Source organism: Camelus bactrianus, chromosome 34, assembly GCF_048773025.1.
Source record: "Camelus bactrianus isolate YW-2024 breed Bactrian camel chromosome 34, ASM4877302v1, whole genome shotgun sequence".
Taxonomy (NCBI): Eukaryota; Metazoa; Chordata; class Mammalia; order Artiodactyla; family Camelidae; genus Camelus; species Camelus bactrianus.
Genome location: NC_133572.1, coordinates 1,757,404 through 1,785,170, shown reverse-complemented (window position 1 = coordinate 1,785,170; position 27,767 = coordinate 1,757,404). Strand labels below are relative to the sequence as shown.

Sequence of the window (27,767 nt, the reverse complement as noted above, 5' to 3'; positions counted from 1 at the left end):
TCCTGAGTACGCAGGGTATTTGGTCCAGATGAACAAGTCTGCAATGAAAGAAGCAGCTCCTGCGTGTCTACGCTTGTGGGAGCCATTGTCTTGCCCTTCTCCCTGGGACCACTAGGAAATGAGTCAGCTGTCAGATCAGAGCAAATCAAAATTTAAAAGGTCCTAAAGGAAAAACAAACGTGTTGTTATTTGACTAATTAGTCTCCTTATTCACAGATTTTCTTCAGTTGATAATCAGATATCATCAACCAGAATATCTGTTTGCTACCCAAGCCTGTGATGGACCTGGTAAACACCGCAGAAGTCTTCCCTCTCTTAATTAGCCTTTTGGGAGAAACCGTGTTTTGAATCGCCACCTGTGGCCCAGGAGTCTTATAAGAAGCAGGAGTAGATTACGTTCCAGAAGAGGCATGTGCCCAGAGCTGATTTTTACAGATGACTCGGTGAATCTCAAACAGAAACTGGCTCACGTGCCAAATGGGACCAGCTTAATAGTAAGACAACTGTATCAGTATTGAGGGCAGGAATCTAAAGGATTTGACAGAAACATATTAGAAAGTTGTACATCAAAGTATTATAAAAGACAAAATTAAAGACAGAGAACTTAAATTTTAAAATATTGCTGCGTATGTGACAGTTAATGCCACTTGTATATAAGAAATTCTCACAGATCAGTAAGAAAAAGACAAATGCCTCAGTAGAAAAAATGACCAAATGATAGGAAAGTCACAAAATAAAAAATACAAAAGGCTAATAAACCTTCGGTGTTGAGACTAGTGCCTGTTACATAGTTGGCGCTCAGTAAATACCCACTGTATGAATAAATGTTTATGAAAAATAGCTGATGTCAGGACTAGTCAAGGAACTGCAAATTAAAATAACAGTGAAATACCATTTTCACCTGCCAGCTTTGCAGCAGTGAAAAAAAAAAAAACCTGGTGTTGGTAATGCTGAGGGGAAATATGCCAAATACATACTGTTGGTGGGAAGGCGAAGTGGTATAAACTTTTTGGTGGAAAAGCTGACAGTATGAAAAAGGCTTTGTCTAAACCTTTGACACAGCAATTTATAGGAAGCTATTCCAAGAAACGCAAATATCCAAACCTGTGTGAACACGGTAGCTGGTATGTATTTCGGGTTGTTTGTTGGGTCAGTCTTTGTAGTGTGCCCTCCAGGGCTTAGTGGTTGGTACAGAGCCACGAGATGCATCCAAGTCAAGCCACTGATTCCACCGAGTTATCTAAGTTGGAGATGGAAAGGGAGTTCTCTCTTTGACCTCGGCAAGCTGGCTGTGAGGCTGGTCTCCAGATCTGACGGTGGCTCGGACCAACACTAGAATTCGGCCAAAAGGCAGAAGTAGAAATGAGACGGACAAACAGAGGAAGAAACAAAGTATTCTGGTGTAACTTGAGTCAGTAAACCCAGTCAACTTGAAGGCCAGTGTACGTTCTTCCTTTCTGTGGCTGGATTGTGGGAACCAATTAATTCTAACTTTTTTGCTAAACTTACCTTGAGCTTGCACTTCCACTTCCTGTCCAGATGGAGTAAAAGGGCCAAATTTACTCCTCCCACCAGAAATAACTAAAAACAATTTAGACAGAATACTTTTTCTAAAATAACCATTTTTCAGGGATTGGACATCAGGCCTGATGAGACAGGAAACAAATGAGGTGACGTCGTATTGTTTGCCAGCCGGCTGTCTTGGGAGAATTTCCAGAGGGTGTCCTGGAAAGGTGGCATCTGGGTGGAGCCGGGCAGGTTCCCTGAGGCGGGGAGAGGAAGCAGGGAGACTAAGACACCTAGAGTTCTCAAGGAAGGATTCCAGACGGGAAAGAGCTGCAGAGAGAGGATGGTGACAACAGCAGGAGAAGTCTAGAGCCCTTCAGGGGCCCCCTCCGGTGGCCGGTGGAGCTCTCACCAGCACAGCACCCGGGGGAACTGTTCAAGGGCAGGGAAGGAACTGCCTGGAAATGTCGTGGAGCGGTCACTAGAACTCATACAGAGCCTGAGTAGTGCCTTCCCACCAGCCAGGTGGGAAAGCCTATGGTTCACGGGGCAGTACGTAAAGTCCTCAGAAGGATTTTGCCTTAGTTTTGGAGAAGTGCGGGGAAGGGGACAAAAAAAAAGAGAAATGCTCTCAAGATAGGTTTTGTTTTTTCTGCCCTTCAGGAAGCTGCCTTATGAATTATGCCACATACAACATAAGATATATCCTGTGTGTTCAGCCACTGTCTAAATCCAAGCTGTCTCCGGCTTTCGTGGTTCGCCAGTTACCAATGGTGGGGACTGTGTAAACATAAACGTGGATGGACAGGAACTAGAAAGAAACATGAATCAACGTGAAAAATGAACAGGGGCTAAAGCGGATAAAGAACACGGTGCGAAAAAATTAAATACTTGTCTTCTCGTGGACCCGCCCATTAGGAAATCAAATCTCTGAGCTTAGTGCATCCATTGTGTCCCGGGTCCTTTGTTACTTCCCCTTACATCACTTGATGTTTTATATAGGTTAGAGGTCAATTCTTGATCATTGAAATGGCAGAGAAAGGAAAACACGGATTAGAGATGGAATAGTAATGAGTTAATAGAAAATAGCATTGATATTTTCAATCATCAATTGAAAGTTGGTAAGTATTAAAAAGAGAGCCGAACAAGTGTCTGTAGTAAAACATTCACAAGCAGTTTAATCTTTAAATCTAAACACTGTACACCTGGTTACACTCGGAGTCGTACTTGTTTTCCTAATGAAGCTAACATTACACAGGTAGGAAAAGCTGTCATGTGGGCAAACACGGTTTTAAGCCAACAGTTAATTAAATTATTTACAATGAATTTAGTTGTTCCTGACTGAAATAGCATGTCAATAGGGCATGGTCGTCGTCAAGGGATTTGTGTTCAATGCAGTGTGGCCAAAGGTTCAGGGTCTGGTAAGCAGGAATAGGTAATAATAAAGGCTTTTAATGACTGTTAACATAGAAGTATCATTTTTTATGGTGCCCAAACTCTTTTTAAACTGACCTCGCTCATGTTTAAAAGTAGGCTATTTTTCCTAGCAAAGCAACAATTGCGCAAGTTCTAAGAAGCTGCCTCAAGAAGTACAATGCAAATATGTTAGTCATTTCTCCCCTTGCTTTTCATTAAGCTTATGGTTGGAGTCAAACCACTAATGACATATACCATAATGATATTCGCCATTACCATAGCAAGTGAGTGAAGGGCATATTTTCTAGAACAATGGAACTAATAATTTAGGACTCCAGATGCCCCTCCTGAATTCCTATTTTAAAATGTTCATAATCTGCTAGCTTCATGGAACCCCCAAACCGTTGGTTTTTTTAAAAAAAGAAAAACTTTCTGTATACCTCAAAATGTAGCTTTTGATAACAAGATAGTGAAAAATAGTGCAACTGTTCTACGTATCAGATAGATGGCTATGGATTTTAGACAGACTTCTCCAAGTGCAGCTCATCATCTAGGCTTGGGCATTTCCTAACGAAATGCGCTAACGAATCTTCGGTCCCGCTGCTTCCAACCGCTGCTCTCCCAGAGCGGCCGGGCGGGCCGGGCGCTCCGGAGCGGGTCCCGAGCGGGTCCGCAGCGGGCGCCGGCGGGGGCCGGGGCGAGCACGCTCCGTGCGGTTGCGCACGTTTAAGCGCTTCCCGCTCGTACCGTTGGGCTTAGCCTTTCAACCGCCCTCTGGCTCCGGGTCTGGCTTCCTCCTCCGTCGGGTGCCCCCTGGTGCTCGTCACCTGCACCATCTTGAGTAGCTGCGAGGAGCAAGGAAGGGGTCCGGGGAGCCCAAGGATGCTTCCGAGAAAGCCGCAGGTCTGCCGATTTCCTCCTGGTCCGAAGCTGCGGTGTAAATTACAGGCGTACCCTCAGGCCCCTCTAGGGGAAGAGGGGGCCGTTTTACTAAAGCCCCAGGCAGAAGAAAGGCGGACACTAAGTTGCACCCAAGTGAGCTCAGCTCTGTTTGCGGTAAAAGACGCAAAGACACGCAGACCTCGTCTTTCCTTGCACCTACGCCTCCCCGCACCGTCCGCGCTTCCCGCAGGGCTCGCGTGACCCCGACTGCAGCAGGGCGGCTCGTCCTCGAGTGCTCTGGCAGGGAGGCGCACAGCCGCCTGCCCCAGCCCCCAACCAGCGTTCTGCAGAGTCCGCCGCCCGAGGGGAGGGTCCAGCTCCCCGGCCCCGCGCCCAGCCCCAGCCCGCACCGCCGCAGCTCCGCTCTAAACAGGACCGCAGCTCGTTTTTCATCCTCGGCGACCCGACCAGCTCGCTCTCGCCTCAGCAGAGCATGATGGGAGCCTCTCCTCCCGCCCTGCCTCCCTCTCCTTTTCTTCTCTCTTCCCTCTTCCACAACTAATGCCTAAGTCATGCTTGCCCTAGCTGGCGCCCACTGAAGGATGGGGCTCAGCAACCCACGGGGACGCTCCCATCCGCCTTCCAGAAGGGGCGGTTTCAAAGCGAACTACAGCTCCCGGCAGGCGGCAGGCGGAGCCGCCGCAAGGCATCACGGGAGTCGTAGGCGCTTGCCTCCCCCGTTCCTTTCATTCCCCACCGCATCAACTACAAGTCCCAGGGGACCTCGGGGCCGGCACGCCTGCGCAAGAGCCCCGCGAGCGGGGTGGGGGCGGGGCGTCCCGGCGGCGGGGGGCGGGGCCCGAGCGCGCCGAGTGGAGGCTTCAGACGCCCGGCGCCATTTAGCGCGGAGTTTCCTCGGCGGACGCGGCTCTTCTCCCTCAGCCTCTCCGCATCGGTCTCCGTGACAGAAGGTGCCTGACGGAGTGACTGTCCTTCCTTCTTCCGGCCCTCCTCGGCCCGGAGGAGCAGCGGGCTCGGGCCCTCCCTCCGCGTCGGGCGATGGGCGGCCTGTGAGGCCGTCCAGCTGGGCGGGGAGGAGGAGCGGCCGCCCGCCTGGCCGCGAGCCCCGAAGCGGCCTCCCCTGCCTCTGCGCCTCAGCCGCCCCCGCTCGGGGTCCGCGGGCCGCCACCGCCGCCGTCCTCAGGGCCCAGCACGCCCGGACTCGGAGCCGGCTGCGCGCCGCCCCGATGAGTGCGCGGCCCCGCCGCTGCAGCCCGCCCGGCCGCCGCTCGCCGCACGATGGGTGCGGGCCGTGAGGCGCCAGCCCCCGTGCCTCCGCCCCGCCGCCTCCCCCGACCAGCCCGCCTCGAGAGCCGCAGCGGCCGCCGCAGCCGGGCCCGGTGTCCCGCCTCCCGCTCGGGCCGCCGCGTCAGTGCCGAGTGAGGGGCCGTCGGCCCGCAGCCTCGCCGCCCCGGGCCGACCCCCTCCTTTCGCGAATCGAGCCGCCCGCCTCGCTCCCGCTCCCATCATGTCTGGCGGCGCCGCCGACCAGCAGAGCAGCGCCCCGGGCTCGGTGTTCCTCTCGCCGCCGGCGCCTCTCCCCAAGAATGGCTCCAGCTCGGACTCCTCGGTGGGGGAGAAACTGGGCGCCGCGGCGGCGGACGGCGGAGCCGGCAGGACGGAGGAGTACCGGCGTCGCCGCCACACCATGGACAAGGACAGCCGGGGGGCGGCCGCGACTACCACCACAGAGCACCGCTTCTTCCGCCGCAGCGTCATCTGCGACTCCAACGCCACGGCGCTGGAACTGCCCGGCCTCCCCCTCCCGCTCCCCCAGCCCAGCGCCGCCGCCGCGGTCCCGCAGAGGAGCCCCCCGGAGCCGCACCGCGAGGAGACCCTGACCGCCGCCGTCGCCCCAGTGGCCCGGCAGCCGCCCGCCGCCGGCGTCCCCGGGGAACCTGCCGCCGCGGGCCCAGCTGCCGCCTCGGCCCCCGGCCTCGTCGGCAGAGACCGCCAGGTTGCCCAGCCCAGCCACGCGGGGAGCAAGGAGGAGCCCCCGTCGGCCAGAAGTGGCAGCGGCGGCGGCAGCGCCAAGGAGCCCCAGGAGGAACGGAGCCAGCAGCAGGATGACATCGAGGAGCTGGAGACCAAGGCCGTGGGAATGTCCAATGATGGCCGCTTCCTCAAGTTTGACATCGAAATCGGCAGGGGCTCTTTTAAGACGGTTTACAAGGGTCTGGACACCGAAACCACTGTGGAGGTCGCCTGGTGTGAACTGCAGGTATATCCCACCTCCTTTTTTATTTCACGGTGCTTTGGATCCCAAATTTGGCTTGCTTCGGCCAGTTTACTGAGTTCGCCCCTTACGTGTTTTTCTCAAACTGTTCGTTCCTAGTTGCGGGAGGCCAACTTCTGAAAGAGATGCAAGCCAGAATTTAGGGCTTGCACGTAGGTGTTTGGATAGGATTAAGAGTTAGTGTTGGTAGCCAGGGAGATTTGCTACTAGGGAAGGAGTGGTGAAAGTCATCCTGGTACAGGCGCATTGCCTACTCGTTGTTGTTTTAGTGTCTGGCAGGAAACTTGGAATTAGTGGGAAGTTTCTGAGTTGGGGAAGTAGAGTCTTCCTGCCTTGTGCTCATCAGAGGGTCTGCAGTGATGAGCTGCAGGTGCTTTGGGTGAGTGTTCCCATCTCTGAAATCAGGCTGTCCTTTTAAATTAGGAACGACTTTGTGCATGGACGACCTTCCTTTGGATGTGTCTTAGTTGGTGGTTGCACAGGTAGCTCATAAACTGTTTTTAAAAAAGCTTTCTTCTTTGGATAAATACTTGGGGACTAGAAAGGTACCGTAAGTGATATTGTTTCACCTAATGATGCCTAAGCCTTCTGGTAACTAGCAGTGATTTAACATTGTTAATTGAAACTAGTATGTTTTCAGTAATGATGTAAATAGTACAGGAACCCATGTAAAATTGTATGTATGCTTTGACAGTTGTAGTGTCGTTATCATTGTTGTAATCTTGTAAAAGGTTTTTAAGCTAAACTTTCCCAAGAGTCCAAAGGAGTCACGGCTTCCTTTTCAGCCTCTCTAGGTGTTAATAATGGTGTGTCATTCTGGTTGATAAGCATATTCTAGGTTTGAATAGCTGGTTTGGGCTACTTGTTGCTTGACCTGTAGCTGCTTGATTGAATGTTGTCCTCATCAGGAAGTGAACGTGCATTGCTTGTTGGAAGAAGCAGAGTTACAGTGAATGGAAAAGCCACCTACGTTATACATGAAAAATGCCATTTTCCATATTCTTCTTGCCAAGAAAATGGATCAAGCTGAAATAGGGTATGAAAGTAACTGAATGATCTAGGAATTTATCTATTATCCATGAACTAACATGTTAACCCTTTGAATGTCACCTTCCAAATGATGAAGGCCATATCAAATGAAGGGAAATTAATATGTGGAAGAAAATAAAAACTGGCAAGTTTTTAGGAACTTTAATTTCTTTTTAAAAATTAATTTATTTTATAGGTTTTTTGAGGGAGTGGGAGGAGGTAATGAGGTTTATTTATTTTTAGTGGTGGTACTGAGAATTGAACCCAAGACCCCTTGTGCATGCTAAGGAATACCCTTCTCCAGGAACTTAGTTTCTCAAGTTGTAGTTGGTGGTAGAGAAGGTCTAAGGTGTTGTGAAATAAAAAACACTCAATTTTATAGTGTTTTAGAGTTGGAAAGGTGGCAGACTTTTTAAATTGTGAAACTAACTTTATTTCTATTGCTCAGTCATTCTCAAAAACTTAGATCTGATTCCTTTTGGTTTACAGGCAAACTTAGTTTACAGGCAGACTTTTTTTTTTTGTATCTAGGATGCCTATTGCTACTGATGCTGGATTGTATTCTGCTATAGTTTCATATTTGAATAGGTGCTTTTTAACATTTTTTTCTTAGTTACCATGCTCTTAAGACTGGACCCAAGTAAATGTTGAACACTTTATGGATTAATTTTGTTAGTTTTAATTATTTAACGTTTAAGACTTCTCAGGATGTAATGTGTTTGTTTTGGTGCGGAATTTACTGTTGTATTTCTGGAGAAATTCGATCCTGTAGCCATGGCAAATTCCAGACTTGATTTGGGTATTGATTTTATCACCTCACCTTTTTGGGATGAAGAATGGGTAAGTGTGGTACATAAGTCAGACTTGTTTCTGTTAGGCTTATTTTTAGAGTCACAATATGCATAGTTATCTATTAAAATAAGTATTGATTCTTAATATGTAGGTAATATTTTGATAGCACAGGATTTTCAGTGATAACTGAGTTTTTAAGATGCAGATTTCTTGTATAGCACAGGGAAATATATTCAATATCTTGTAGCTCACGGTGAAAAAGAATATGAAAATAAATATATGTATTTTCATGTATGACTGAAGAATTGTGCTGTACACCAGAAATTGACACATTGTAAACTGACTATATAAATCAATAAAAAAAAAACATTAAAAAAAATGCAGTTTTTTTTTTACCTGGTTTTATTGGGCAAGTGATGTGCCTTAATCTGACTTCTCTATTTCCTTGGTCAGAAAATGTTACTGCTGGGCTTTGCAGAGTTCACATTGCCTTTTTAGGGAGGGATTTTTTTTTTTTTTTTAAAGAAACATAGTATAACTTGCTTTAAGAAAACATATAATTATACACAGTTTCAAGAATGATTTATTTATTTTAAGCACTTTTCTTCCCATGCTGTATCCAAGTACTGAGTTCATTTGATATATTGATGAGATTGTTTCCAGATCTACCTGAAAGGGGAGGTCAAATCATAAATTTTGTTTAAGCTCCAAAATAGAGCCTGCTTTTCTCTGACTTTTAGTAAGTTAAAGCTCATGTCTCTTCATGAGTATATGATACTAATGTTATATGAAAAGTTTATGAATGCTGCAGAAATTGGATGTGGTTCTGTGATTAAGAAACCATAATTTATTTCGTTGCTGTAGTTCTTAAAATGTGTCATTGAACTGTATCTTCCCACTTGAATATTGTGGATTTTTTTTTTACCTTTACTTTTTTTGGTGTGGTTTTTCATTTTTAAATTTATTTTTATTGAAGTATAGTTGATTTACAATGTTAGTTTCAGGTGCACAGCAAAGTGACTCAATTATACATATATATTCTTTTTCCATTATAGGTTATTATAAGATATTGACTATAGTTCCTTGTACCATACAGTTGGTCCTTTATTTTGTATATATATATCTTTACTTTTTAAATTTGTGCCATATTCCTTGTTTTTTAGGAATCTGCAGTAACTTTCAGTCTCAGGAACTAAATTTCAGGGAATAGTCTTCAGAGTTTTCCTGTTTGTTTTTAAATTCTCAGAGTCACTGATTTGGAGTATGGGTCAAGGGTAGCTGCTGTGCAAGTTAAAGAATGATTGGTGTCTTGTTTAAAATAATCCTTTGTCCCTTCTAAACAGGGCAGATTAGACATAAACACAGGATACTTTTGGCCAGGTAAGATTTGATTTAAAATATATGTAGGGTTGGGGTATAGCTCAGTGGTAGAGCATTTGGTTGGTGTGCACGAAGTTCTGGGTTCAATCCCCAATGCCTCCGTTAATGTCAGGGGAAGGGGTGGGGGAAGAGCGGCTGAAATATATGTAGATTTATTGCTCTAAAAAGTAACCTTTGTGGTACAGGAATTGAGAATTAGGTTGATTTTTCATGACACAATTAGCTCTTACTTTTCTTAAATGTTTTTCTTTTCTCTTATTTACCTTTCTTTGACCTTTAGTATCACAGTTGTTTCTAGTGTAAGAACTTGGAAAGAGGTTGTTTTTGTGTAAAACAAATTGGGAATCTATTGTTGCCAGGTGACTTGAGTTCATTTCTTGACATTCATCTTCTAGTGCAAGATCCTGGTCATCTGAAAGTCATCCTAGTTAATGCCTGTGGAAACATTCAACTAAAACTGGCTCTCGTTTTCAGTAATCGTCCCAAACCTGTTATTTATGTTTTCTGGTTGCTTCTAAATTTTTTAGATAAAGCTATAAAAGCAGTAACAGTGATTATGTTCAAATTATAATTTCTGAAAATGTTAGTGTAGTGTGAAAAAATTGATAATAATTAGTTATTAGGCTTTGCTGTACCAGTTCTTTATATTTACTTATTTATAGCATCTTGCTTTTTTTTTTCTTTTCAAGGACCAACCAAGTGTGCAGGAATAGGTGAGACTTCGCATGACCTGAATTTAGATTGGCACTATTTTTCTTCAGTATAACACAGTGATTAAGAACTAAAATGCCTGCCTTTCAATTCAGATCCTGGCTCATCTAATGATTGTGTCACCTTGGGTAACTTTTGTGCTAGTTTCTTATATGTGAAATGAAATGCAGTAAGAGTATCTATTTTACAAAGGTGTTGTGATGATTAAATGAATTAGTATATATAAAAAACATTTAGGACAGGACCTGGCAAATAAATATTAACTGTGATAATGCAGCATCTTTTTTAGGCTACTGATGAAGATTTTGATTTGTTTACATTTATGCTTGAAAAATGTAGCAAAACTCTTACTGTTGCTACCATTCTTACAGAAGAAATGTTGAGTTGAAACGGTGTCATCAGTGCTTTCAGATTCTTTTTCTGTCCTCTGCGTAACTTTTTAATTTCATGACCTGTTACTTTCCCAAATGCCAACTGTTTTGAATGACTAGTTTCCAGAATTTGCTAGGATCATTCTCTTAGGATCATACTTACAGTTTTCTTCAAATTGATTAAAAATCGTTTACATTCTTTGTCTACTCCATTAGTCTTTGAGCTCTTTGAAGATATAAGTAGATACTCAATATACTTAAATAAATGTTTTTCTGTTAGTTAGGAATAGTTGTAGATCTCAGGGTCATTTCATCCATATTCCTTGCCTTTCTTTGGTCCACAGCAGATTCTCTAATCTTGTATTTGCAGAGTTCACTATGGCATAATACAATGCTATATAACGGAAATGAGCTTTAAGGCACAACACTTGGGTTCTGTGTTACCCACTTATCTGACCCCGAGTAAGGAACTTAATCTGTAACACTGATTTATTAGTGTAACACTGATTAGTGACCTGTCTTACTGACTTCACAAGATTGCTGAGGAGCAACCGAAATAGCATGTGAAGGTACTTTGAAAAATGTGGTGTTATATACAATATAATAAAAAGGATAGTGATGCTTTTAAAAAATTCTATTTTGAAGTCCATAAGTTATCACTTGTTATAAATTGAATGTTTTAAACTTCTTAAAGTTGGGTTTTAGGAGCTTTTTATTCTGTCAACTTAGGAATTTTATTAAATATTAAGACAAAGGGGAGCAGCTTTTCAAATTGAAGAGAAATTGCCAGAAACTTTTCTTAAGAGTGTTTTTATTTGAAAGAGGATTGTGCCTTTGACAGGTGGCAGACATAATTTTATATGTAGTTTTAAAAGATAGGAGAAACATTAGTTTGCTTGATATTGTGGTTGACTTAATTGATTGGATAATATCTCTACCTTAATTTATATTAATTTAGATTTTTCAGGTGGGCTTTCATAAAGAATTTAGCTTTTGATGTGACTTGAGTCTTGGCATTGCAAGATTGACATATTAAATGTGACATGCTAAATTAATGTGCTTAGTGATTTTTAGAAAAGAATCATCAGATTCTCACAAGCACAGTTTTCTCAGGAATTTAAGAAATCTTAAGAAATTTTAGACTTTAGGAATAATTTAAGAAAGCGTATTTGGAAATCTACTTGGTATAATCATCATATTCAGGTTAGTTAAAAAAGAGACGTTCTGTAGATGCCTGTTGGGCAGGCAGGATTCAGTTTTTGAGACAGGTGATCTGTTTTTGTTTTTTTTTTGTTTTGGTCAATATGTGCCTGGTGAATAGTCTTGTGTTAATCAAGCACAAACTAATACATAAACCAAGCAGTGAGAGAGAAAACAAATTAGTGAATCAAATTATTATTGATGTGCACATTTTCTCTATTAGTTGATAGAAGGAAAAAGATTGTTTGGGATAATGTTAGGATCATCTTCATGGCTAATAGTTTTGAGCTAAATAACATGATACACAGCCCTCCATATCTGCAGATTTTGCATCCGAAGATTCAACCAACTGTAGATGGGAAATATTCAGGAAAAAAATTCGAGAAAGTTCCAAAAAGCAAAAGTTGAATTTGCCACACTTGCAGCAACTGTGTACATAGCATTTATGTCATGTTTATAGCTATTTTATAGAATTTACATTGTATTAGGTATTATAAGTAATCTAGAGATGATTTAAAGTATACAGGAGGGTGTGTAGGTTGTATACAAATACACCATTTCATAAAAGGGACTTGAGCAGCTGTGGATTTGGGTATCCATGGAGTGGGGGTTGGGGAGCATGCCTGGAACCAGTTCCCCTTGGACATTGAGGGATGACTATATTTATCTCTGTGTGAATACTCTCTTTACTCGGACTGGTAGATCACTGTGGATTAAGGTAAATTTGGAAAATGTAACAGATCGTCTCTTTAACATGCTGAAGAGTTCCTAGACATCATTATCATATTTACATGCTCTTTGAACTTTCCACACACCCTTCACCCACTAATACTCAGCTGTAGGCAGTGGAGAGTAACTGAAGAATTTTAAGCAAAGAAGTTAATTGGTTAGATTTGCGTAGCAGAAATTCTGGAGAATGGATTTCAGGAGTTCTAGAGATGGTAGAGTTTAGTTTATGTATGGATATGAGATTCCTAGGGCCTGAACTAGGGCAGTAATAGAGAAGTGGATTCTTTAAATATTTAGTGTATAAAGTATGCAGGGTTTAGTGCTGAGCGGAGTTTGGAGGAAAAATGAAGCATAGTTAAGAGGGTGGGATAGATGATGGTACTATCAGCTGAGCGAAGGAGTAAGAAAGAGTAGGGGTTTTGCTTTTTTAAGAGGGGAATAGGTATTGATGTTCTCAATTTGACATGTGGAGTTTTGAGATACTAGTTAAACCTCCAGGTTTACTGAAGCTCAGAGAACAGGTCTGAGGTAGAAATAGAGGCCGATGATTCCCAAATGTCTGTATTAGTCATAGATGAAATAATGGAAATAAATGAAATCATCTTAGGAGAGAATATATATGGAGAGAGAAAGAGAGGAAGAGACAGGGGAGAATAAAGGCCTAGGGCAAAATAGGAGTAATTACTGGGTAGGCAAAAGAAAAAGAAAGACCAGGGGTTAGACTAAATGAACACTAGGAGAATGGTAATAATCAAGGGAATAAAATTTTCCAGACTGGAGTATAGCAAAGAAGTCCAATTTGCATAGTAGTAACTGTGGAGAATGAATTGTAGAAGGAGTGGAAAAGAAGTGTAGAGATTAGGCTGTTGAAATTGTTAATTGCATTTGGCTATTAAGTCATTAACAACAACATTCAGGATTACCTAGGTGAGAAGGGGAGGTTGAGTAAGGAGCGTATAAGTAGATGTCAGTCTCTGATAATATCCTCCATTTTGGCACTATTCACTCTCCAATAAAGTTCACTATCCATAAAGTGTTATGTGGCTATTTAAATTTAAATTAATTAAAATGAAATAAATTTAAAGTTCACTTCTTCAGTTGCACTGACCAAATTTCAGGTGGTCAAGAGCCATGTGTGGCTCCTATGTTGGATAGCACATATAGAACATTTCCATCATGGCAGAAAGTTCTGATGGAGCATGCTGTATCTAGATCGTGGGTTGAGTTATGCCTTTTTTTTTTTTTTAATAGGTTTACTGAGATATAGTTCACACCACAAAAAATACACAGTGGTGCTTTTATAACTGAAGTTATATGCTTACAAATGTGTTCTCTATTTATAATAATGTTTCCTTTTTTGGAAAAGATGTACAGAAGATATCACAAACTCACCATATACATGCAGAATTAACAAAGATTAACATTATGTCACACTTGCCCTGGATATCTGGTGATCTTACAGTTTTGGAAGAGTAGAAAATTTGCAGTGGGTTTAAAAAATGGCTGAGGGAGGTTAAGAAGTAGAGACAGAGTAGGCCATTTCTTTAGACAAATTTGAACAAATATGGGGCAAGAAAGATTGGCTAAGTAGAAGGTGTGATCAAGGATAACATGTATGTGAGCGTGGAAGGGTCTTTAAAAGTTGAAACATTGAAATATAGTATTTTGTCTGCTTTCTCTGCATCAGTATCTACTAAGTCTCTATAGTAAGAGTCTATTTTAAGCCAGTAACTGTTTTAGTTTTGGTTATTCTTTGTGGATGGTTACATGCAATCCAAGTAAGTTTTCATACTTCATATGCCATTTATCAACTAGTTTCCAGAATATTCAGTCATTGAGAGTGATGTGCCTATTCTGTCCTGTAGTCTGACACTCATGCTACATTTGGTTACGATACAAAAAGAATGTTCTTTTTAGACTTAAGTCTTTAAGGAGAGGGAATGTTATTTCTAGTGATCTATGCGTATCAAATTTCCATCTACTAGAGACAAATTGGTTATAGTGTTAGTAGGGTTTTGGTCAATGGTCTTTAGACGATTTCTTTGTGTACAGATTGTTCATTTTCAAGTTTTACATTGTTAATAAGAATTAATTGGACTTACAAATTCCTATAATTGTTAGGTATCAATGCTATTTTTTGACTCACCAGGAAGCAGAATAAGGGTAATTTCCATAGGACTTCAGTTTTGTTTACTTTGGAGATTGAGGTTATAGTTTGTTAGCTTTAGTTGTTGATAGTGGCAGTATGAATTGATTTTTTTTCCCATGATTTTTTTTTCAAATCTTAACCTTTTTTTTCCTTCTCTTCACTGTTTACTTTGACATATGATATATCTTATTGAGAAGGATTTGGCTCTCTTGTTTGTATGAACACCAAATAGAAATTTCATTTAAATTACATAATTTTGTTTTGAAATCTTCTGGAATGTTTAATTTATTCAGCATTGTTATGGGCATAAGATGCTACCTCATCTCCAGTAAGATGTCCAGATAATTGAAGTTTTCTTCTCCCAGTAGCAGGACTTGGTATAAACACTTTAATAACACTCCTAATGTGTGCGGGTTAGTGGTATTTGCGTACGTATCGGCCAGCACAGTCTAACAAGCATGTCATCCCATGGGCCTGGAGTCCTGGATGTTCTTTAGATTAAAATGCTCCTTTGAAGTCAGACAGTCCCATACTGCTACACCAGGAGGAATCCATACTTGAGGCACACAAGGTGTGCCTCAAAACATGGCAGATTTTTAAAAATATTCCTGTTGTGGTCAGAGTAGCTGGATTTATAGGGGTTTTCAGCTTTAGCTACACACTGTGCAAATCACACCTCCCTCTTTCATTTGTAGGCGTAGGTTTAGACTTTAATTCTCCTTTCAAGGTAAGTTGTGTTAGTGTGTGTGTTCAAGATGGGGGGAATTTTCCTGCCAGTGGACCTCTTTCAAGGCCATTTGTGTCAATCAGAATTTCTGATAACAGTAAACTGAAAAGGAAAGGCCTTGGAGTCTCAATTGCTTACCAGAAGACTTTTTGGCCTTCTTTTCCGTTCTTCCACACACTTTATTTTAGCTCAGGACAGTTAATATTACTGGTAGGGATAGCTTTTATCAAGTCAGAAATAGAGCTTGTTGTGTACCCTTTGTCTTGGGCAAAAGAATTTGCTTCAATTGAAAACAAAAGGTCCACTCCAATGGTCCTTCCCAGAGCAAAGAAGATGATTCCCAAGGTGCATCACTCTTTTTTTGCTTGGACAGAAAAAAGCCACCAGCAATCTTTAAATAGTAGACTCTCAATTTAAATGTTGGTTCTGCCTAACCAGGTACCTTGCTGCGTAGAGGAGCTAGTTTAGATTTTACTTCTGGACAAGCTGTCTGTGTTGCATTTGTATCGGTAGTTTCTTTGTGTCTCTACAGATTTTTTTTTTCTTGGATGTAAGTGGAGAGGAGAGGAATAGTGATGTTTGCTGGTTAGCATTTTATGGCTAAAGCATGGCTTTGATTTCTGTGCTGAGAATCTTGGCCATTTTCCATCACTCTTTTTTCCCTCTTCATGTGATGCATAGATATAGTAATACTTAAAAAAAAAAAACCAAAAACAAACTTTTTACTCTGAGGTACTTCCAGACATGACAGTTGTCCCAGATCTGGCCAGAAGCTGCCTTCTGTATCTTTTTTACTAACATGGCCTTACACTTTTTTGATAATAATCTTTTTGTACTATATGTTTCAGGTTCATCTAATTCTTTCCCTACCCCAGCCGTGGACCAGCCATTTCTCCAAGAGTCTGGTTTCTTTTATTGTAAAACAGAATTCAGAAAATTGGATCTCAGCGTTAAGTATGCACATGGCTCCCGGGGCTGTTTTAGTAAAGAGTTAGGGAGTGTTTATATGTATGCATGTGTGTTTTTGCCTCTGGGTGTGTGTACATCTGTATCTGTCTATTGAAAGCCATGAGTTCATCATAGAATCACATCCAGTCCTAATTCAACATAGAGGTCATTCTAGCTTCCCCCTTTCTGCATATGTATACTTTGGTTCTCTGAGAGTGTCAAACCTGCTTCTCATCATCCCAAATTATGTACAGAGTGGCATAATCTAGAAATATATATGTGATCTTTGCTCCTGTTTCCTGAAACACACCTCCTAAATGCCTTGGAATTTCCAGAGTGATAGGAGTATCTTTTGTTCTGATGAAGTGACTCTTGACTGGCCCCTAGATACTTCAGGATAGGGGCTGGTCACCAGAAAGACCTAGGCATGATTATAGGGTTTGAGCTTTCAGCCCTCTTCCCACCCCCACCTCTGGGGGAATGGAAGAGGAGCTGGAGATTGAACTAATCACTAATGGCCAAAGGTTTGATGAACTATGCCTGTGTAATCAAACCTCCAATAAAAGCCCATAAACAGCAGAGTTTGGAGAGCTTCCATGTTCATGAACACTTCAAGGTGCTAGGAGGGTGGTGCATCAGAGAAGGAGAGCATGGAAGCTCTGTGGCCCTCCTCCCATACCTTGCCCTATGCGTCTCTTCCATTTGGCTGTTTCTGAGTTTAGTGAGCAACTCCAGCAAATTGTCAAACTTGAGGAGTGGGTCATGGGAACCCCTGATTTATAGCTTGTTGATCAGACATGTAGGCGGCAGCCTGGGACTTGCAGCTAGCATCTGAAGTGGGGGCAGTATTGTGGGACTGAGCCCTTAAGCTGTGGGGTCTGTGCTAACTCCAGGTGGTTAGTGTCGGGAATGAATTGAATCAGTAGGACACCCAGTTGGTGACCAGAGAACTGAAGATTTTGTCCGTGGTGTGAAAAACCACCATGCAGTTGGTATCAGTGTTGAGAGTAAAAGCAGTTCATAGTCACCGACCTCTGAGCTCCCCTGGACTTGTACCCCCTCAGGCACTCCTCTCACTGCAGCAGGTCTACCATCCCTTCTCTCTCTGACATCTTCCTCTCTTTTAAAGTTAATTTACTGGCTGTCCTTTTACATTCTTTCTGCTGCTGCTTTTGGGAATATGATACAGCTTTTTTTCAGCCATACAGGAAAACAGGTAACATGAACTGCCATGAATTTTATCCATGGATAAATGAATATCCATTTATGCAGTTATCCAGGAGAGTGTTTCCCTCACACAAATTCAAAATCATTCCCTAAAAATTCAGGTAACTTCTATGAATCTTAGTATTAAATTCAGTATATAGTGTTTTCTAAGATTTTTCTGATGAAAATTTAGCATCCAGATTGGCACATGCTGTGTATACAAGATGCATTTGATTTTGAAGTCTTAGTATTTTTTTAAGGTTAAAACAATCCAATTAAAAATGTTGAAATGATAATGTTTGGATATACTGGCTAAATAGATGTATTATTAATTTCATCTTTCTTTGTACTTTTTTAATGTGGCTATCTGAAAATTTAAAAGTGCATGTATAGTTCACATATTTCTGTTAGCTGCTACTGACCTAGACTATTCTGTTAGTGTTATAAGAGAACTGATGCTGCAGTAAATTAAGTTTACTACTTCCTTTTAAAACATATCTTAGCACGTTCCTTTTTGTGGTTTCTTTCAGTAGCACCCTTTACAAATCATAATTCTTTGGTTGTTGATGAGCATATAAACTTGGGTTTTAAAAGTCTTCTTTTTGATTTATGGTGCTTTTAATACTTGATTATTATGAAAATTGGCATCTAGTCCTTTAAAATTTTATCTTGTCTTGTTATTTACCACCATGTCTGTATCAGAAATATTTCTTATGGCCTTGTTCTTTGAGTACTTTAGTTGTTGCCTAGAGAATATTAGAAGTCAGTTTTTCTGCATGTCTTGAAATAATTTGGTGTAAAGACTTTTGTCTATTTCAGATAAATTACTAGTGCATGTTTGGATATGTATATTGAATGTGTAAACTGCTGCTTTATTTATATTCTTTAGTCATTGCTAGCCATTGTGGGTTTTTAAACTTGTCTCCCAATTTAGTACCCATATTCCTGCTTTAATGATATTGAGAAATAAGTTACATTAATTTTTGGTATCTTTTTGCTTATAAAAGAGGCATTATTCTATTGTTCAGCTACTCCTTTGCATTGTTTTTCCAAAATAGTTAATTCTTTGGCTAGTTGTTCCTGTACAGTAAATAAGGATGAAAAGATTATTGAAAATATAGTTAACTGCATTATTTTAATAAACTTATAAAATATTTGAAATGCCAAGACAGTGCTTTTCAAACTGTTTGGTAATTTAATGACCACAGAAGCCTGCTTTCCTTTTATATAAAAACCTGTTCATAGTCATCTTTTAGAGCTACATGTTAATTTGATTTTGACTGTTACCTGAGTTACAAGCTTCTTTTATTTCCACCATAGTTTTTATAACCATCCTTAAATCACACACAGATTTTTAAGAGAAAAATTTATAAAAGTAATACATTCTCATTATAAGAATTAATGAATTTAGAGGAAAAAAGGAAAAAAATTACTTAGAATGTATCTCTTCATCCAGAGATAAGCATTGTTACCATTTGTGACAGTATAATTTGTGTGTTTGATACTGTATGGTGGTACAGTTTTCCCCGTTTTACTGAATAACAAAAGCATTTTCCCATTTAAAAATTTGAGGTTTTTAGATCAAAACCAACAAACACTGTTTGTAGTCCTAATTGGTGTGTGTGCTTCTACAGTGGTGATTATCCTGTAAGGTGGTATAATTTACCTGATTTACCTCCTAGAAAAAAAGCATTTCTCATGTTAAAATTTGAAATTTTAGATTTAAAAAACTGTTAAGTATTTAGATAAAAGATAGTGTGTGTGCACTGTTATAATTGTTTTTGATACTCTATACTACTGCACATGAAGTTGTGACATCAGTTTCAGCACTGACATTTTGATCTTAAGTTAGTATGTACATCACTTGAATTCCTATTTTAGAGTATGTGTCATTTCTTTTTAATTCTCAATAAGAGAAAATCAATTAGAATGTTTGGCCCACAAATGCATTTAGTTATACAACTAAATCTTGGAATCTGATCTTTGATGCATTTGATCACTCTGAACAGAAGTTTAAAAGTCATGGTTGATACCTTGCAAAGCTGATTATGTTTTGCACTTTTGGACTTTGTAAATGAGAGATTTACAGAAAGTTCATTCACTGCCTCTCATGATTTTGGGCATGGTCAGAATATTTTAAATCAGTAGTTTGATTTTATAGCAATTACTGTGATTGAGAAGTTTGTAGAAGCTGAGTGTTTGGGACTATAATAATAGTACACTGAAGTTCTTTGAGGAAGTTTAGTTTTGTATATTGACTAAACTACAGGGGAAAAAGCCTTAGTGTGCTTTTTTCTACTTCCTACCCACTCAAGATAACTTAAATCTGCTTCCTTTATCTGAACTTTCAATTCAGCCTCCTCTGGAGCAGCTGTAGAGCTCTACAGAGAAACTTTGAAAATATAGGAAATTCTTAATGCATTTAAAGTGAACTGCTTTCTAATTGTTTTTTTTTTCTTCCATTACAGAAGTTAAATATACTCAGAGACATCCTAGAAGACAGGGAAAAATAGAACCAAAATAACTACACTAAAGTTCCGTTACTAAGACAATGCTGATACACCATTTTTTGGAGTATTTTCGTTTTGTTTCTCCCTGCTCCTCAAGATGGGCTTTGTATTTATTCAGCAAATATTTATTGAACATCTGTGTGTGCCAGGTATTGTCTTATTGGTAAATAGAAAAACACTGCCCTCATGGAACTTACATTCTGCTGGGATCATAGGTATGTGTGTATGTATAATTTTATACTATGATAATTTTGTAATTCATTATAACGTAAGAATTAGTATAAATTCTTTTAAAACAGTTCCTTATGTGAAAACACCATACTTTACCACCAGTGTTGTTAGGTATTTTTTATTATAACTACAGTAGGCATGAGCCTCATTCTTTAAGGTTGCACCTATGAAATACCATGTTCCTATTTTACAAAAATTTACTCTGTTGTGTCCTCACCCAGTTTAGCTGGTCATTATTCCCTTGTGTGACTCCTCCTCCCCTCAGTCCTTGGATAGCTTCATACAGTCCAGAGCCTTATCAGGAATGGGCTTTTTAGTCTTCTTCCTACACTGCTTGTCATTGGCAAGCTCATTTCTGTAAGCCTGGAAGGTTCTTTTGAAGGCCAAGCTACAGAGAATCTCGGGTAATAGAATCTTCCGCAGAGTTTCCAAAACAAAGTTCTTGCCATCATTGTCTCTCCATCCAGCTCGCCTCCTAGTTGGGGCTGAGGGTCTGTGTGAATCTTCGAATCCCCTTCTTTCCCTCTAGTTTCCACCTCTTGACACTCCCTCTCCTTCCTTTCTCCCTCCCTCTCTGGTTGCTCGCTTTGGGCCTGGGCTGTCTCAAACAGAAGCCAGCTGAAGGGATTGTCTTCTAATTGCTGGTTCTAAAATAACAAAAGACCTTGAGGCTAGAGACTTCAAAGGCTTGGAATAGGGGAAAGGAATTTAACTATTGCCTTGTGAACAAAACACAAATTAATACCTCAGATTTCAGTGTTGAAAACTATTTTCTTAGTATTAAATTCAGAAATAGGATTGTTGGTTCTAAGAATATGAACATTTAAATACTTTCTGCATATTGTCAGGTTGTTTTCCAAAAGAGATACGGTGACTCGAGTGAGTTATTATTTCACTGCACATTTATCGATAGTATTATCTTTAAACTTTCTCATTGCTTCATATTTTATTTAGAACTTGTCCCCATATGCTTGATAACAAATTATATTTTCTCTTTTGTCTTTTGATACATTTTGCTTATTTTCAAGTGTTTTTTTTTCTAATCACTTTTCATAAATTCTCCAAATCAAATTATTACTGTATTTTCAGTAAATCTTTTTCAGTGCTGGGAATTGAGTGTCAACAGTATAATACTCTTTTTTCTTCGTGAGACTTAATTTTTTTTTTAGGGAAGTTTTAGGTTTACTGCAAAAATGAAAGAGAGGTAAAGAGATTTATCATTATACCACTTGCCCCCCAAACATGCATAGCCTCCCCTGTTAGCAACATCACTCACCAGAATGGCACTTTTTTTTTAAACCAAGGGTGAACCTACACATCATAATCACCCCAAATCCATAGTTTTCCTTAGGGTACAGTCTTGGTGTTGTACACTCTATGGGCTTGGATAAAAGTATAATTGCATATCCATTATTATGATACAGCATTTTTTCACTGCCTAAAAATCTCTGTGCTCTGCTTATTCATCTCTCTCCCATCTTTGGCCCTGATAACCACTAATCTTTTTATTGTCTTCATAGTTTTCCTTTTCCTAGACAGTCATGTAGTTGGAATCATGCAGTACACATAACCTTTTCAGATTGGCTTCTTTCACTTAGTAATAGCATTTAAGATTCCTCTATGTCTTTTCATGGTTTGATAGCTCATTTCTTTTTAGTGCTTAATAATATTCCATTGTTTGTGTATACCAGTTTATTTATCCATTCACCTCTAAAGGGCATCTAAGTTGCTTCCAAGTTTTGGCAATTATGAATAAGCTGCTGAACACGTCTGTGCTGTTTTTCGTGTGGACATAAGTTTTCGACTCCTTTGGGTAAATACCAGGTAGTATGATTGCTGGACTGTATTGATAAGAAACTGCTAAGCTGTCTTGCAAAGTGGCTGTACCATTTTGCATTCCCACTAGTAATGAATGAGAGTTTCTGTTGCTCCACATCCCTGTCAGCATTTGGTGGTGTTGGTGATCCAGATTTTGGCCATAGATGTGTAGTGGTAACTCATTATTGTTTTAATTTGCATTTCTCTGATGATGTACGTGGGGTTTTTTGATGCTTGTTTACCAGCTGTATATCCTCTTTGGTGAGGTGTCTCTTAAGTCTTTGGCCTATTTTAAAATCAGATTTTTTCTTACTGTTGAATTTTAAGAGATTATATATTTTGAGTAATTTGTTTATCTTTTGCAAATTTTTTTTGTAATCTGTGGCTTATTTTCTAGTTCTTTTGTATTCTCACTGATTCTGGGTTTTTTTGTTTTTTTAATTATAGTGAGTCTTCCCTCCAAAGTTAATAAATTAATTTCTTATTTTTCTGGTCTTGGTATTAAAAAATTGGTTTGTTTTATGGGCATATTTATGCTATAGTATTAAGATTCATATTGTAAGTTCATATATACAGAAACAGATTTTTAACAAATGTATAATTCCTCATCAGTGTTACAAATTTCACTTTTGCAGTTACATTAGTGGTTATTCCTGCATTTCTATTTTCTTTATTAGTATTTGGAGAGTAAATAAGACATTACTTAATGTGATGAGGTGTAAATGGCCCATGAAATAATACTGTTTCTTATAACATAGAATGGTTTTTAATTCAGATTGCTTTAGATTTCTTTCTTACTATGACAAGTTGTGTGTTCATTAGTGACTCCTTCTAGGGTCTAATGAGAAGTTTGATGAAAAATTGAAAGTGTGTGTTTGTGTTTAAAGGACTTGAGAGGGGTAGGGGTTTGGTACTATTTATGGACCAGACACTGTGTTTTACATACATTCTCATTTAAGTCTTGTGACAAATAGAGATCAGTCACTATTTCACTGGTGAAGAGGCTGAGATTAAATAATGTGCCCGGATCACAACTAGCAAATTATAGTCGTGGGAGTTGAGCTCAGATCATTCTTGTTTCTTTCTATTTTTTTCCTTTTCATTCTTGTTTTAAAAGACAGCATGTTTGTCTTCAAACTTTTTTTTAACCATTAAAAAAAATTGAACTATAGTTAATTTACAGTGTTGTAGTCTTCAAACTTTATAATTACCTTGTTATGAACACTAAAATGAATAGTTTATGTGACCCAAAGATCAAATCAGTAATTTTTCAGTTGTTAATCTGGCATTTGATGTTATGTCTTAAGTACATGAAGTTAAAACTGGATCTCAGTGTGTTCTTGCTTTGTATGGCATTTGTGATGGGGCTGGTGCTTTGGCAGAGAAGTTGTTCGGTTTTCTAAGAACTTTGAAGAGGCAATAAAAGAAAATGGGAATCTAGAAAAGAATATGAACTGTAGAAAATTAATCAGTAATCCTGTATTTTAGTCACAGCTGTTGACTATAATATTTAGAGACCTATTCACACAGAGCAGTGCTCATTCAGTGTTGAAGATAAAGAACTGGACCACCTGACCATGGTCCCTTTTATTACTATTGTGGAATTCTCTCCTTTCAGGTTGTGCATTTTTTTTCTAGTTGACACTATTCTGCGATTTGTTGAGAATTATCTGCATATGTTAAACTCATTCCATGATGTGCAGTGTTCCTTTTAGTTACTATTCTCATTGGGTAAAATCAGTCAGCATCTGTGCTTTTCATTTGGGGTTTTTAAATAGCTAAAGAGTTGGATTTGTTCTGTGTGAAAGACAGGAGTTCGTCATAGTTAGGTGCTTGTGTTACTTTGGGACAGTCTGCTAGAATTTTGACATAGAGCTAGAAATGGTCTACCATGGAACTGTTACCCAGCGATGTAATTTCTCAAGTATTATGGTATTATGAGATGGGAAGCATTTGAAGAGAGACAATAAAAACAAAGCTTACTATAAGTGCCTTATTTCTTTTGAATGACAGATGGTAAACATTTAGTATCAGCTTACTATAGTTGCTCAATGAAACAATTGTTACTATTACATGGCAACTATTTAAAAAAAACAATTTATCACAGACTCAGGAAATTTTAGAATATTTGGTGTTCAAAAAAATTATATTTTCCATGTGTCTTTGTGTCCTGTTGAGATTTAGCAGGATTGTACTGTTTAAGTTAAGCTTTGAGTGGTATTTAATTTTGAATTGTAGCCAGAGGTAAGTATGACTCAAACATAATTCAGAACTTTTGGCAATGGATACCTTGTTAATTGTTACAGAAGGATTTCAAGCCTCATTTTTTATTTAGTGCTCTAGCTAGAAATCTTTAAGTAGTAGCTGGCTCTTGGTTTCCTAATGCTTTACATTAAATATTTTCAGCTAAAGGGACAACCTTCACATCATTGCTTATAATTAGGGTTAAATTTTATTGAAACTGTTTACTTAAGCTGTGGGAAACCAGAAGAGAGCTGTTGTCGTGTGGTATTTAATATTTAGATTTTTTCATACCTGTGATTATGATTTGGTGCTTGAGTTTTTAAAAACTCTTAGAAGGATGTTAAATTTTGTGTAGATATGCTAATGGTAAGATAGTTTAATGAAATATAAATATAACATAAACCTAGAAAAGTTGACATATTGTGACTACTTGATCATACTAGGTGAGTAATTTGTTATTAAAAAGTGATTTGCAAAAATTGAAAGGAAACACTCATGCTAACATTCATTGTGATTAGGGCTTAAAATTATGAACGACTTAATATAAGATAGGATGTATCCACTTCTTTTAAAGAGATTAACATAATCAAGCTATGGAAAAATGGAAGATTTTTTAAAAACCACTAGGAACATATATTTTAAACTTTTAAACAAAAATTTTAAATTATTCTTAGTAATACTGGTAGTAGTCTAGTAAGAAGTGTGACTTCTCCCTCGTAACATGGTGAATGCCACCCTAGGGCCAGGATGGGGTTCTAAAAATATTCTTAACAAAAATCACATATTGCCAGAAAATTCAAAATTTAGGAAAATCTTGGAACTGAAGGAAGAATAAACAACATTATGGGAGGAGTAAGCAGCACTGGGGGATATTGTTAGGGGACTGAGAATTTGCAGTTTTGCTTATTTTACTACTCTAAAATGGAAAATGGATTGTCTGATTTTTTTTTTCCCTACATATTGAAGAGGATAGCATTCTCTTCTGTTAAAACTGCCACTGATCATATATTTCTCCTAACAGTGATGATCATGTTGTCTACACTTTTGCAAAACAGTTGAGTAATATATTTATTTTCTTTTTGTTTAGAAAAATTAGTGAACTTTGGCAGCTCTTACATTTGCATGTGAGTGGTTTCAGATTTAGAATTCCCTGCTGGGAAAGTAATCTTAAGATATGTTGCTGTGAGTATAATTTTAAAATACACTTATTCATAACTTCCCTTTCTTTAATCTTCTAAGAGAAAAATTCACATACATACCAGCTTGTGAATTGACTGGACTGTAGAATAAAAATACTGGATTTTTAAAATGTCTCTACGACTATACTGAAGCTTTGAGAACTAAAGAATAAGGCTTTTTCTTTTGTGTGTGTGTGTGTGTGCAGGACACCACCTCAGTCAGCTTCCATTTCTTCCTCCCTGCATTCGTTTGAAATTTCTGTATACTGCACTGGTTTGACTACTCAGCATAAGGCTCAGAAGAAGTAATTTTATATCTCTCCCATTCCCAGTGTTTAGCAATTTTTTAAATCTGATATTTTGTTGGTAATCATTAACAGGCTTGTTTAAGAATGAACAGTTAATGTTCTTTATAGAAGTATTTTGAGGCATCTTTTTTGGAGGTTCTTTGCCAATAACATTATGACTTAATTATGGATATTAGGAGAGAGGGTGTGGAAATTAATCTTTACTTGTAGTGTGAAGTGGTGATAATCTGCCCCCCAACTTGCAATGTTTAATCTTTCTTGCTCTTCATAGAGAGATCACTTTGTTTAGACTTTCAATCCTTACATGCTTCTTCTCTTTTCTTACTGACTCAGCTATTGGTGAAGATTTGTCAGGAGATGGGAGTGAAGTATTTTGCATATTCACCCAGGTTTTATTGTTCTGAATGAGACCTTAAAATATTTACAATGTTTCATGCTGAGTGAGGTAGGTACACAGATTACAAAAAATATATGGTCTGATTTAATTAGATTTTGTAGCACTATGCTTCTAAAATTTGGACTGAATATAGAAGTTCGGGGAAATTTCACTTATATTATGGCCCCGGCCATGCACTTTCAAAAGTAATGTGTTGCATTCCTAAAGTTAGTGTGTTGCATGCACTGTTGAGCATAATGGGAAAAGAAAAGTGCCATAAAAGCTAAGTACCAAGTAACTAGCTGGAAAAAAGCTTTTAATGGGAGAGCTGGTGTGGTCATTAATCTAGTAGAATAGTACTTGAGGAAATGGTTGCATGTGTTAAACTGCAATTTCTTTTGGTTATTGGAAACTGAAATAGGAAATTCAGAATTAGCACTTAAATGCTAATAACGTTTTTTAAAGTGGCTTTCTGCAGCCTAATTGAGTGCAGAGAGAATTGGAATGGGAAACTTGGTTCTAATGCTAACTACAGAAGAATGACCTTCGGTAACTGCATTGTCTTACTGGTAAAGGGAGTGGTAGATTTGTTTAAGGATTCTTTCTGCTTCAGGCTATTGCTTAAATATGCTTCTTACCTCTTGAACAACCAAAAAGGAGGATTTTTACTTTGATTCAGTTTGATTTCCCCCAACACACTTCCAGTTACTAAATGTATCATAGATTTGCGATAGATAGACTACTTTGCAGTGGCTTTCCAACCTTTTAAACTTAGCCCCATTCCAAGAAATACATTTACATTATGACCCAGCACATACGCCCATACAAAGTTTCACAGAATACTTACTAGTGATGAGTTACATTTTCTATTTCATTTTTTTGAAATTTTTTATTGATTTATAATCGTTTTACAATGTTGTGTCAAATTCCGGTGTAGAGCACAATTTTTCAGTCATACATGAACACATATACTATTTCATTTTTTTAAAGGTGCTTTACGGTCTACTCTGGAAAAAAAATTCAGAGTATAAATTTGAAGCTGGGTCCTTTTTTTTTTTTTAACTTGTTAAATCAAGGAGCAAGTTGCTAAATATTAACACAAAATGACAATGTAGTGGCTTATGAATTTTGGTTCTTGCCATTATTTGTTAACAGTGTCAGTAATAGCAATAGCTCTGATTATAGTGTTCATTCTCAGCCAGGAAGGAACAAATGATGACTTTTCATACCAGCTGAAGTTAGGCACATGTAAAGTTCGGCAGTTGCTTAGTCTTCAGTGTAGATAATGGTCCATGTGGATCTTTGTGTCTGGAAATTCATGGGCCATCATTTCCAAGAGTGTTCCCAATGTGGCTTTATTCCTTACCCTTAGTTTCCTCTGTTGCTCCTTCTGGAACTCTTGTTGTTTTATATATATATATATATATATATATATATAAAAGATATATATATATGTATATATATACACACACACACATATACATACATATACGTATACATATATATGTGTTAATATAACAAAAGACATTTAAAAAGTTACTTTGGAAGTTCCAAGGGCGTTAGGGTCTGTATGCCAGGAATAGGGATGAAGATCAAATGTGTATCATTGTGAATCACAGTGTCACCTATTATGGATTTATTTCACTTGAGAGAATTGTCTTACATGATTTTGGGTGCTGGCAAGTTCAGAACCTACAGGGCAAGGCAGGCCATCAGGTTGGAAACTTTTTTTTTTAATTAAAAAGATTTTTTAATTGAAG

At 39.0% G+C, this 27,767-nt stretch overlaps 1 protein-coding gene across 23 annotated transcripts in view; it reads left to right on the top strand.

The window, feature by feature from the left end:
• The first annotated feature begins 4,661 nt into the window (after positions 1-4,661).
• The window catches only part of WNK1 (WNK lysine deficient protein kinase 1), a 119,011-nt gene continuing 95,905 nt past the window's right edge, over positions 4,662-27,767 (top strand). For 7 of the 23 annotated variants that reach the window (XM_074357259.1, XM_074357264.1, XM_074357262.1 and 4 more), the window contains exon 1: positions 4,662-6,085. In XM_074357259.1, the coding sequence (XP_074213360.1) occupies positions 5,333-6,085 (753 nt within the window). In that variant the 5' untranslated portion in view covers positions 4,662-5,332. Of the gene's footprint in view, positions 6,086-10,931; positions 10,953-27,767 lie in introns of those variants that run through there. The other 16 variants (XM_074357266.1, XM_074357265.1, XM_074357263.1 and 13 more) reach the window with 8 other exon arrangements.